This window comes from Diceros bicornis, chromosome 3 (assembly GCF_020826845.1).
Source record: "Diceros bicornis minor isolate mBicDic1 chromosome 3, mDicBic1.mat.cur, whole genome shotgun sequence".
NCBI lineage: Eukaryota > Metazoa > Chordata > Mammalia > Perissodactyla > Rhinocerotidae > Diceros > Diceros bicornis.
The window spans coordinates 25,406,534-25,420,316 of NC_080742.1; the positions used below are offsets into that span (position 1 = coordinate 25,406,534).

At 39.1% G+C, this 13,783-nt stretch overlaps 1 protein-coding gene across 1 annotated transcript in view; it reads right to left on the bottom strand.

Moving 5' to 3' along the window:
- The window catches only part of LOC131393746 (ATP-dependent translocase ABCB1-like), a 94,184-nt gene extending 87,191 nt beyond the window's left edge, over positions 1 to 6,993 (bottom strand). Inside the window, exons 1-3 of the mRNA XM_058524790.1 lie at positions 6,921 to 6,993; positions 6,282 to 6,355; positions 910 to 961 (exon numbers count right to left, since the gene is read on the bottom strand). Coding sequence (XP_058380773.1) covers positions 910 to 961; positions 6,282 to 6,349 — 120 coding nt within the window. The 5' untranslated portion in view covers positions 6,350 to 6,355; positions 6,921 to 6,993. The remainder of the gene's footprint in view (positions 1 to 909; positions 962 to 6,281; positions 6,356 to 6,920) is intronic.
- Positions 6,994 to 13,783: the final 6,790 nt, after the last annotated feature.

Below are 13,783 nucleotides of genomic sequence, written 5' to 3' on the forward strand. Positions count from 1 at the left end.
CCTAGTAGAGAGACAGCACCAACCAGCCACACTTATAAAATCCCTGTCTTATTCCAAGTCTGATTAAAGAAAAGCTTCCAAGTGACCACTGTGCAACCAGAAAATGAGATAATTATATTAAGCTGGGGCTGGCCTGGTGGGGTAGTGGTTAAGTTCGTGCACTCTGTTTCAGTGGCCTGGGGTTTGTGTGGATCCTGGGCACGGACCTACACACCGCTCATCAAGCTATCCTGTGGCGGGCTCCCATATACAAAAAAGTAGAGGAAGACTGGCACAGATGTTAGCTCAGGGACAGTCTTCTTCAAGCAAAAAGAGGAAGATTGGCAACAGATGTTAGCTCAGGGCCACTCTTCCTTACCAAAAAATAAAAATTAAAAATTAAAAAATAAAAAAAAAGAATTATATTAAGGTTTTCAAATTCTAGATTTTCAGTTATTCAGCACAGAGGAATAATGACATGTATTGTCATAGTAATAAGTAATCCATTACGAACTTCTATTATATGGGTGCCTAGGACTTTGCCCTAAAACCTGCCAGGATTTCAGAGCCATTGATGACAGGCAACCTGGTGTCTCATTTGAACCACAATCCATGTGGCTGGTTTCCTCTATCCAGATGGCTGAGACCATCACTGGGAAAAGTGCTTGCATGGATAACATATCACTGGCAACATAACTAATTAGGAGAATACTGAAATCTAGGCCAAGAAGGGTGTCTGTTGAGGCTCAATTCACATGGTAAATGATGACTGGCATTCCCCTGAAAACAAGCTAAATTAAGCCAATTCATTTTACCTCTCTATTAACATACTCCACAGGAAAATATTATACCAGATGAAATATCTCTTTTCTAGGTAAGGAGAAGTCAAATTTCCAAAGCATTTTGAATAGTGAATAAATTCAAACTCACCATTGCAAATACACTGACAGTTGGTTTCTTTTCTTTCTTCTCATCTTTTTTACTGAAAAACATAGCAATAAAATTACACAAAACTTTAAAATTTATATAATTTTTTAAATTACCAAAGTAACACAGAGTTTATATTTAATAACAACTAGAACAAAGACACATATCTACAATATATTATTCAGTAAAAACCAGAAAGGTTAATAGTATGGTCCCATTTATGAAGTTTCAATATAAATATGTTTACACGTATCTTAGAAATCCACACATGTGGTTATCACTGGGTGTTGCGATTTCTATCAAAATATTTTCTTCCTTGTGCTTTTGGTATTTCCTAATTTTCTATGATGAATACACACAGACACACAACTTCTGCAATTAGAAAAAATAATACTAAAAAGAGCTTCCTGGTTTTATTCTAATTACAAAATCATTCACGGTCTCCAGAGTTAATCCTCTGAATTATCATCTCAGACTATCTATCTACTACCTAGATATTATCCTTAATCATTCCCTTTACTAAGGGAGAGTAGTGGCAATCAGATGCTGGGCATAAACTAACCTGGAAGAAAGGTAATTAAATCACTTTCTATGAGCAAATCTAATGCTGAAAGGATGTCTGGAGCCCTAAATGGACCATTATGGCAATAAATGCAATCTAGAAAAGCTACAGTCAAAAAAGATGGTCTGTAAACTATCAAAAAGCTGCCTTCAGGGATAAAAAGGTCAATAATTATTTTGAGCCCAGATTCAAATGAATGTAACTCTGTAACCCAGTTTCCACTCTATTTAACTGCCACCAAGGACATGAGAGCAAACCAACCACAAGCTGCCTCTGCATCTGTTTTTTGTTTTGTTTTGTGTGTGTGTGTGTGTGTGTGTGTGTGTGTGTGTGTGCGTGAGGAAGAATGGCTCTGACTAACATCCACTGCCAATCCTCCACTTTTTGCTGAGGAAGATTAGCCCTGAGCTAACATCTGTACCCATCTTCCTCTATTTTGTATGTGGGACACCGCCACAGCATGGCTTGATGAGCTGTGTGTAGGAAGCAGAGCCTGAGAACTTGCCCACTATGCCACTGGGATGGCCCCCCTCCGCATCTGTATTTTTACACATACAAAAGAAAGACAATTTCAGAGAAGAATCTCATTATCTTTACACAGATTTTCAAGTTCCAAAAGTAAATTAATCTGTCTTTGTTTTTCACACTAAGCAAGGTCAAAGAGTTGAAGAGACTTCTACAGAAAAGAATCCAGAGTTTACCCCATATTTGGCTTTGGAGCACTGTTAGATGGACATAAAAACACACAAAATACACAAACACAACTCTTCAGATCCGGTCCCAACATAGTCCCAGTAAAGGCATGGTTTCAGTATCCCTGGAATCAGGAGGAGGGGAGCAAAATAGCCAAACATAATTGAATTTTAGCTCTAAGCTTTGTATTTTTAATTTTTTCGTTCTCTAAAACACCCGCTACTCTGGAGAATTTATAATGTTCCAGCCTCTGGCTAAGTAAACACTTCCCACACACGATCTCATTTAATCTCATCTTAATCTCTGTGGGGCAGCCGTATTTTTGTCCTTTTAGAGATGAGAAAACTGCGGGTGAGAAGAGTTAACTGACTTGTCCAAGGTCACATAGCTAGAACAAAGCCAAGATTTAAACTGAAAAGTCTATCCCCTAAACACCAAGATATTCTGTGCAGCCTCGGACTTCTGAGATACTGCATTGCATGGAAATGCACTTCCTCACCGGCTTTCCTCCCTACTAGATTACTCATTTATCCCCATCAGCTCAAAACAGTGCTCACAAAAGGCAAGTCGCTTATCAAACCTCATTTTAATGAGGAATCTTTACAAATACAGATATTCCAAATGGTACTGTTATCCAAGCGTTATACCTATTAGCAAAGCCACATGCTTTTTTATAATTCCAAATTCAAATATATAGTTTTTAAAAAAAAACTTACTCTGGGGCTGGCCCGGTGGCGCAAGCAGTTAAGTGCTCGCGCTCGGCTTTGGTGGCCCGCAGTTTGGATCCCGGGTGCGCACCGACGCGCTGCTTGTCGAGCCATGCTGCGGTGGCGTCCCATATAAGGTAGAGGAAGATGAGCACAGATGTTAGCTCAGGGCCAAGCTTCCTCAGAAAAAAGAGGCGGATTGGCATCAGATGTTAGCTCAGGGCTGATCTTCCTCACCAAAAAAAAAAAAAAAAAAAAACTCATAGGAAAAAAGATCAGATTTGTGATTACCAGAGCCACAGTTATAAGGTATAAATAAGTACTAAGGATGTAATGTACAACATGATGACTATAGCTAAAACTGCTGTATGATATATAGAAATGTGTTTAAGACAGTAGATCCTAAGACTTCTCATCACAAAGAGAAAAATTTTTTTCCTTTTTTCTTTTTGTTTTATCTATATGAGATGATGGATATTAACTAAACTTAATATGGCAATCATTTCACAGTATATGTAAGTCAAACCAGTATGCTGTACACTTTAAACTTATACAGTGTTGTATGTGAATTATATCTCAGTAAAACTGGAAAAAAGAATATATAGTTTTATTAGGAACAGATTTAAAAAGCAACAATGATAAGCACAGTTTAATAAGAACTATTTAACCAAAAAAACAATTTCTAGTTTGAAAAAAAAGTCTGTAGGTCATGATAAGAACCAATAAAAAAATGAAGCTATATGCAGGCTCAAATTTCTTTTTTTTTTTTGCGAGGAAGACCAGCCCTGAGCTAACATCCGATGCCAATCCTCCTCTTTCTGCTGAGGAAGATTGACCCTGGGCTAACATCCGTGCCCATCTTCCTCCACTTTATATGGGACCCCGCCACAAGGCTTGATGAGCAGTGCGTCGGTGCGGGCTCGGGACCCCAACCTGCAAACCCTGGGCCGCTGAAGCAGAGCACGTGCACTTAACCGCTGCGCCACCCGGCCGGCCCCTCAAACAAATTTCTTTACCATTTCCCTCCACATACCCTCAATACTTCTCACTCCAATATCCTTAAGTGTCTGTGTCATAAGTACATAGTTCTTTAGGGTGCCAAGTTAAAAATAAAAAAGTTAAAGAAAAATGGAAATATCTACCTTCCACTCTATGAAGTCTTTTTTTCGTTTATATGAAAATTTTCAAATAAACAGAAAAATTGAAAGAATAGTAATAATGACTACCCAAATAAAATTCGCCTACGTTAAACAACTGTTAACATTTTGACCATATTTTTCTTATCTATGTAAGGAAGTATACATTATCATTCTTAATATTTTCCTGAACCATTTGAAAGTAAGTTGCAAACATCATGGCACTTCATATGTTTTCCTACCATTATCACATCTAAGAAATTAATAGCAATTGTGATATCTAATATCCAATCTACATTCAAATTTACCAAGAATGCTTTCTATAGCTTTTTCCTTTTTTTAACTCTGATACAATCAAGGTTCACACCTTACATTTGGTGATTTTGTCTCTTTAGTCTTTTTTTTTTAAATCTAGAAGTCCTTCTGCAACACCCCCAACACTGACATTTTGTAGGAAGAGGAACAGATATCTTATAGAATGTCCCACATCTTGGATACGTCTGTTTCAAACCGAGTCCAAATTGAGAATGTGCAATAAGTATAAAATACATAGCAGATTTGAGGACTCAGTATGAAAAAGGGAACGTAAACCATCATATTAATAACTCTGATTACATGTAGAAATGACAATATTTTCTAGATACTGGGTTTTTAAAAATATATTTTCAAAATTAACTTCACCTGATTCTTTTTACTTTTTAAATGTTGCTACTAGAAAATTAATAATGATAAATGTGGCTCACATTTTATTTCTATTGGACAGCATCAGTCTAGAAGCTTGGTTGGGTTCAGACTAAATGTTTCTGCAAACATACTTCCTAGGTGCGTCACTAACTTCCTAGGTGTCCCGTCATTAACACAGTCTGTTCCACCATGAGCGCTGCCAGGTCTGATCACTTGGTTAAGGTTGCTAATTGCAGAATCTCTCCTCTAGAAAACCACGTTCCTTTCGCCAATTAGTAAGAATTTTGGATAATTCTTAGTTACAACTTTTCTCTGAGTGGTTTAGGATCCATTAACAATCCTTGCCTGAATCAATTACACCAATGCAGGTTCCAATATGATAGCTGGCATTTTTCTATAAAGAATGTTCCTTTATTCTCTCTACCTCTCCCAAGCTTTTAGTCTTCCTCCCCCTCTCAAAGTTTTAGTAAGGATTCATGGATTGTACTGTATTCAATATTTCACAATCAAGTACTGTCATTATTTGTTTTGATGCTCAAATTGTCCCAGACGTGGCCAGTGGAAGCCCCTTCAAGTCATCTCCTGTGTCCTTTTTGACAATTCCGTTAAACTCTGCCTCCTTGTTTTCAGGTACCACAAGATACTCCAGGCTCATTTTGTATTTTCCTGGCCCCAGACATGGTTGGAATTAGCCATTTCTCTATGGGGTATGGATTCACTTTAGTGAGGAATGGTATTTACAAAAAAGATCTGGCACTAAGTGTGCTCATTGCTACTGTCCCTTTCAGTGGACAGAAACTGAACTATTAAAAACATCAGGAGTTCATTTTGAAGGTTACAATTCAAATTTAACGTTATTTTTAAAAAATTTATTTGATGCTCGTTTGTATTTCTTTTCTCTTACACTGAAAAGCTTGGTTTCTAATAACATTAATATATTTACCAATTTGCTTTATTTTACAACTTATTACAATTTACTACTAATAATGAACGTATTGTGTGAAGTTTAAAATTTCCTATGTAGACAATGCACTGTTATCAAAATCTACTTAAAATAATTATCTTCCCTATGTGGTTACATTACCACTTCTATATACAATCAGGATAATTTCACACCATGCTAGCTTCTTTGGTACTGCAGTCTTCTCTTTTCAGAATGTCTTCTACAAGAGCTTCAGAGTATCCATTAATTTTACAAAATTAACACCTAAACGTAGTTTTGGCCTGCTGTCCCATCTGCCATGCCACAAACTTACAATGTTTATGTGGCTGTTTGACCAGAAGCAAGAGACTGGACCACAGAGCAGAGCACAAGCAGCACACGGTCCAGGCGATCAACTTCGCTGATAAAGCGGAAGATTGTAAAACACAGAAAACACATTGGCTTGTCTGCGGCCTGAAGCTGAAGCAGCAGCTCACCAAGGCGATGTGCTCAGCTCAGCCAGAGAACCTCTACATGGCAACCGCTGGCGTTTCAGATAAGAGTAAAATCATCATCATCAACTCTTCATTCATTTCAGAGCTGGAGGCTAGAAACAAATCGGCCAAATCTCTCAAGCCACGCAAAGTATGAAAGTAAAACAAACTGGCTACCTTTTTTCGTTAATTTTCAAGAAGTTCTTCTTCCCCCTTCTTCCACTGCGGCCTCCTTCAAGATCCATCGTGACCTGAGGAGAAACCACAGCCCATTAGACACACGCAAGGTCCGCAGGAGGCGGAAGCGAGACTGAGCTTTACGCCCCCGCGGAGCCAGGCGAGCGGGGTCCCGCCCTGATGCTCTAGCTGCTCGGGCCGCGAAGGTCTCCGCAGGGGCCGCCTGCGCGCCGGGGCTCCGGCCTCCCGACGCGCGCCGAGTTGGAGGACGGCGGCTGCTCTGACTTTGCCTGGCGCCGCCGTGGCTCTCCCTCCAGGCTCCCCTCGCCCGGACGACGCTCCCTCCGTCCACCCTCCGCGGGATCAGAGGCCGGCTCCCCGCACCGCGCTGGCCCTCCGCGCTCTGGGCAGTGTCAGCCGGTGCGCGCGGCTAGCGCCGAAAACTGTGGGCTGGGGGAGCTCCAGGGGCTCCCCGAGTGAGACTAGGTCTCATCCCACTTGGTCCCCATGGACTTGCCGATTGAAATCTCCCATCGCTTGCCCCGAAGCCCTTCTCCCGGGACCAAGCTCAGGAAATTGGAGAGCCCGACCCTTCCTGAGAAGTGTCCCTATCTAGTCCCTAGCTTCGCGCACCCCTACCTCAGGTTTTCTCTCGGGGCGTCCACCAAGACGTGGATTTTGGAAGAAGAGATTCAGACTTGAGCGGAGAGAAAGAGCGGATGCAAACAGCGCCCTGGCTTTGAAGCTGGAGGAGCTCCTGCTCTAACGTGTGGGGTCTGTCTGTAGCTGCCAGAGTGAGGAGGAGTGCGCAGCCCACACCCTGGCGCTGTTCCGCCCTGCCAATCAGCCTGACCGCTCAGGATGACTCCTGGCCCCGCTTTGTTGAATGATTATTGCACGACAAGTTACAAAACAGGATGAAATTCCAGTAAGAAAGTCCTTGCTTCTGTTGCCCCTCAGCTAAAGGGCAAGTAGAGAAGCACGTGTCAGCGGAATCATCCGGGACACTTAAATTTATAATCACGTCTGTACATGTCCACGTAAGTCACTGTATCCACAGAAGTATATTTATGTAGATATACAGTTGGCTCCCTGGGTAAGGGAAACTTTCTTTGGCATTGCCCATTCTGTGGTTAAAATGAGTTAAACTTCCCTCCTAGAAGCACCTTTAAAAAGGCCAAATGAAATTTTGCAAGAGTCTTCACCGTTTGACAGTTTCAGAGGGGTATCTGTTCATCTCTTATTTGAAGATAACTAGAAGGAAATAAATAGGAAGATTTTTAAATGTGTAAATGAAAACAGACATTTCAGGGGAGAAATAGTATTTAAAAGGATGTATTATTTTCAAATTTTAGACATCAGATCAATGCCCATGTTTTTCCCAAGGCGTTTCAAAACTCTTAATCCCCTCCCACATCTGTTGCCACTTTTCCTCTTTTTTTTTTTTTTTTTTTGCTTGGCGAAGATTAGCCCTGAGCTAACATCTCTGCCAATCCTCCGCTTTGTATGTGGTCCCAGCATGGCTGAGAAATGGTGTAGGTCCGCCTGGGATCCAAATAGCCAACCCCGGCCGTCCAACGGGAGTGGGCGGAACTTAATCACTACCCCATAGGGCGGGCCACCGAAACTCTTACACTTTAATTCGGATTATTAAAGTATGGTGTATTTGAGCATATTACTTTGGTTGTAATTTCATTCCATATTTACTACTATAATTCATTGGTTCTTCTTGTCTACACTTTTCTAACTTGATGAAAAGTAAGTGCAATCTTTACAATTCAAATTCATATGGCATTTAACTCAGACATTTTTGTACTTCTTATAAACCTAGGGAAAACAGATGGTTGTGTAACCTTTAGTCTGTATCCTCTGACTTAGACCTGTTGCCTCTCAGCATGCTGCAAAAGTTTAAAAGAAGAAAATGTTTTTATTTTCTACTGCATAATGTGAGCATTTTCCCTGCTTTCTTTAAGTAAATCATTCTTTAAAGCCATAATTTTCTTTCCACCCTCTACTCCAGATTTTCCTCGCCTGGATTTTGTCCTTAGCCGTATAATCAAGTTTCTTTCTTCACAAACTGTTAATTAGGCTTTCTAATAGGCCGCTACTTTTCTCTCTCTTCCAATTGGACATGCATGTGTACAGCCTTGGTTCACTGCTTAAAGGCTTAACGTCAATCCTGTGGCCCACCTGGGGCAAATGTATAAACCTTTCATCTTCCTTAGATGCATTTTTATTCTGATTCATGCTTCTGCTCTCTTTGTTTTACTTTGTCCCACCTTTAGTTTATGTGTTCTTGTTATAGTTTATATATATATAAATATATGTAATATTATATGTATTTATATTTATCATGTAATATATTATTTATATATTATAAATAATTTATAATATATATAATATATAAAATATATTTTTATATTATAAATATATATTTATCCTTGCAAAATGCCTTAAATTTTCCCTAAAACAATGCAAGATATTTTAAAAAGTATTATATTATGCCAATTATACTACTTCTACAGACTTGAGTTTCAAGTGAAAATCTCTGTCAAGGACATACATAGTTTAAGGATCAGAATAGCCCAGAGAATTGTTAATAAAGCTCTGTCTTTCCAATATATTTTTTTGAATTTCTTTGCTCTACTGACGTGAAAATATGGATATAAAACATGATGGACCTAAAACAATGGACAATTCTAGCCACGTCCAAGCCACAGTCCTTGACTTCTTCTCAGACGTTGACTCCTGGCTCCCGTTACTGCCCACCACTCCTGGTGATACCTAACGGCTGGGCTAGGCAGCGTCTCTGGGAGCTTCATTAATTTTCGGTGAAACCCAAGCAGCCCCTTTCCAAGTCTTCCCTCGCACGCCTTCATTCAAGCAGCTATTTTTCCTTTTTGAAGTGGCTTCCCCGTGATTCTGCACCTTCCTGTCCTCCACCGGCGTGTAGTCCTTTCTCCACCTTGTCTGTACTCTCCCAACGCTCAAGATTTGTGTCCCTGCTGCTGTCTATCCTATACATACCTTGGGGTAATAGTAATAAGGGACATTTAACAAAACACTGGCCATGTACCAGATACTGTCCCACGCACTTGAAAGAGATGAACTCATTTAATCCTCACAAGAACCCTAAGAAGTAGGTACTATTGTTGTTACTCCTACTTTACAGAGGAAGAAACTGAGGTTTATGTTATTTTCCCAGAGTCACAAAATTGGTAAGCCCCTGACTCAGGACTTGAAAGCAGTCCAGCTCTCACAACTGCACTCTTAACCACTAGCCTACACTGTAGTGCACTCTTATAGCACATCTACTGCACTGTCTTTTCGAGCCCCATGAAACGTTTTCGTCTTATGACTCCATCTTAGGACACCTGCAATGGCTCCCTACCACAAACTATGTCATATCTGAGTTTCCACGCAGTTTTTGAGGACTGCAACTCGCTACCTCTCTCTGACCTTCCTCATCCACCTCACTTCTTAAACCCTCTCCCTCGCCCCCAACACATCCATACCTGTTCATTCCATTTCAGCTCAACTCACCTCTCAGGTGATTTGCTCTTTTTTTCCACTCTGTGCCTTTCCACATGTAAATCTTTAAACTAAACTGATTTACAACAATTTTCTTCTTCAGTACCTGACTCCGCTAAACATTTTGGGTTTAGAATCAGGAAAACAGATTCAAGTACAATTTCTGCTGTTTTTGCTCTGTAGGTTTGAACAGCTTACTTAACTTTTCTGCCCTTCAATTACCTCTTAGGTAAAGAGAAGTTAATAACAGTACTTTATAGGGTTATTGCAAGATTAAGTCATTTGTGTGCTTAAAAGGCTTGTACTGTGCCCGAACCACCCCAAACACTCAACAAGTGCTATGTGTTAGTAATGATACCCCCTTCTCAATCTATTCTTGCCCTTTCTTGGCATTCTTCAGCACTCATGTATGTAGCTACATTTTTTTATTCTCTATTACTTTCAATAGAGTAATAGAGAAAAAAGGCAATACCTAAATAATAAAGAAAATGATAAAAGTACAATACCATTTCACACCTTTATTGCCGTGTAAATATAATCATCTCCAAAGAGGTTATTTCTCTTGACGTCCTTTAACTAATGCTCAACTTGGGTGTAATGGTGATCAGATGATAACAAATTGACTTACTTTAAAACTAAGTCATGTAACCATGTGTCAATCATGGCAAATGGAAGCCTGAATTTTACTCCTCCCTGAACCTTTCTCTGTCTACACTAGCCAGAAGTGATTTCTACCCCTCCCCAACCCTACTGCTCATTATATATACCTCTCATTTAATATTTATTATTAATGTTTTATATGATTACAAATTTCTTTTTATATTTTAACAGTGCAGCAACTTACACAAAATAAAGACTCGATAAATGTTGTTGAAAATATGAGGTGTTGAAAGTCTCATATCAGAGACAGCTATATAGAAGTTAGACCGGTAGGCTAACTGCCTAACTAATCATTAGGTGCTTCAAAAGTTCTATAGCCTCTATCAGACTTAAAACTCCTTTAGAGAATTATCCCTCTGTCACTGTCCTCTACTAAAATAAAGCCACCATAATATTACAAGAATAATTTTTTAATAAATTACAGAATTAATGGGAGAGAGGACAAAAGAGTGAGATCAAGGGAAAGATCGGAATGAAGTGGGGCTCAGGAGGGTTTGAATTCCAGCTTCATCCCTTATCAGCTGAGTGGTTATGGGCAGGTTACCCAGCCTCTCAAAACTTTGATTTCTGCATCATTAAAATGGAGACAATAACAGAATTCACCTAGGGTTTTAGTAAGAAGTAAATGAGGTAAGACTTGAAACGTGTTTGGTATTGAGTAAATAGTATTATACCCAGCTAGCCTAATAGAGATGATCAATGGGATACCAAGATAGGAGTAAAAATCAAGAACTTGAGTAAAAGTGTAATGACTGGAAAGGGCTAGTGATACATTGAAAGTAAATAATGACATGGAAATAATTATAATAAAATAAAGCTAAAAACATAAAAGTTATCTTGAATAAATTCAACTTTAAAGGCAGCAACTAACCAAAGAGCCATTCATTGCCTATATCACAATGGGTTAATATTCTTAATACACAAAGAGCTCCTATAAATGGATAAGGAAATTCAAAAGCCCAAATAGAACTGGGCAAAAGACACAAACACACAAAAAAGTAAAACACAAAAAAGGCCATAGTGGGGTCAGCCCAGTGCCATAGTGGTTAAGTTCCAGCGCTCAGCTTCAGTGGCCCGGGACTCCCAGGTGCGGATCCCGGGTGTGGACTTATGCACCACTTACCAAGCCATGCTGTGGCAGGTGTCCCACATATAAAGCAGAGGAAGATGGGCACGGATGTTAGCCCAGGGCCTGTCTTCCTTAGCAAAAAGAGAAGGATTGGCACCAGATGTTAGCTCAAGGCTAATTGTCCTAACCAAAAAAAAAAAAAAAAAAGGCCATAGTACACAGGGGAACAAAGAAGTACACAGTGAAATGTTCACGATAACTACAAAGAAATGCAGATTCAAACAGCAAAGACATTTCGAATAATGACACTATCAAGGTTCGCAAGAGTTAAATAAAATAGGTGGGAGGTGAAAATTATTAAAATGAATAGGGAAACAATGTGGCAATATATACCTTAAATATGTTTGACTTATTAATTCAATTTTAGGAGATCTGTCCTAAGGAAATAAGCCAAAGTACAGAAAAAAATTCAGGCACAAGGATGTTCGTTGCTGCTTTATTTGATAACAGTGAAAACCAAGAAGTGACCTAAATATGTCACCTCATATGAATGGCTGAGTAAATTATGATACATTTACTTAAAGTATAATAAAGTGTGCTTACAAAGAGTTTGTAATAATGTTGGAAAATACCTATGTTAACATGCAAGGAAAAAGGACAGGAAAACTGTGACAGCGTAATATTAACTATCTAAAGCAATTTAATCTCAGTAATTCTAGAAAGAAATATATCAAAATGTGAAGAGTGGGTTTTTTTAGTGATGAAAGTTAGATAAGGTTTTTTTTTCTTTAAACTTTTCTGTTTATTAAATTTCCTAAGTTAAAAGTCTATTATTCCTATAATTAATTTCATATATTAAAATTATCTATGTTAAAAGTATATTATTTTTACAATGGAATAAAATAAAATGAAATTTTGTATAAAGCATGGAAATGGGAATAAGGAAGAAGGTCCAGCATCTGGCTTGTTAGCCATCTCTCAGTGGGGTTTGCTGTTCATTAAGGAGCAAACAGTCACATTCAGTGAAGGCCAAAATTAACTGGCTAAAACAAGTAACATTGAGAACTCACGATAGTATACATTTCTTCAAAATTTTCACATATTTCTGAAAACTTCCTGCAGCATGTTTCTGAGGAAAGAGAGAAAGGGGTAAGGGGTAAGGGAGAAAGAGACAAAAATAGAAAGAGACGATCTTTAAGTGATAAGAAAATCTATGGTACTCTGAAATAACTGGAGTCTAGCTTTGGTTTTGCCATCAACTCTTCATGTAACTTGGATATATTTTTATCTAATTGCTGCTTCCATGTCAACCTCAAGGAGCAATCGGAGAAGATCAAAGGCCTGCAGGTAGTTTTCCTAACTATGATGCAGTCATCCCCGGTATCCGTGAGGGATTGGTTCCAGGAACCCCCACAGATACCAAACTCCGCAGATGCTCAAGTTCTTTAGTGGGCCCTTGGCATCTGGCGGGTTCCGCATCCTTGGATTCAACCAACCGCGGAACATAAACATCGTACCTACACGATCTGCGGGTGTTGAATCCGCAGATGCGGAACACATGGACACTGCAAGCTGGCTGTACTTCTACCCAAGGAAGATCATAAGCAGGGAGGAGGACCAAATAAGGACTTAATTGTCATTCCCCTGAAGAGGTGAAGTTCTATGAGAGTGAGTATCTTTCTTTTTTTATGCTGTACAGCTAGTGCCTAACACAAAGCGCAGCACGCACAGTAGGTACTCAATTTCTGTTTGTTGAACGGACCTAGAGAAAGTCCCATTAACAGCACTATTTGAATTTTACAGCGTATCCAAACAAATAAAGAGGGATTTGGCTGGAGCAATTATTTCTTTTTTGATTTTCTTTTCTTAACATTTTTCTTGAGAACTAAATATATGGCAGGCACTCTGCTGGATGCTGGTGATATGAAGATGAACCTGCACGAAGTCCCTCAAGTTGTGTATGTGTGTTTTCAAGGGTGAAAAGAATTAGTATAATTTTAGTATACAGGGTGATTATTTTGTTTTTGTTTTTTACAAACAAAACTGAACTTTTACATCTAAAATGACACTATCCTTTTCAAAGTCAATGCCCAAGGAACCTCTGAAGCAATTTTGATGATGCTGCCAAGAAATAAAGTAGTTTGGACTTTTTTTTGGATTTGTCTTTAGAGTCTACAAAAATATGTTTTGAATGTCCTCAATAGTAGTAAATTTTGCCTTTTAATGATAAATTTAAGTTTTG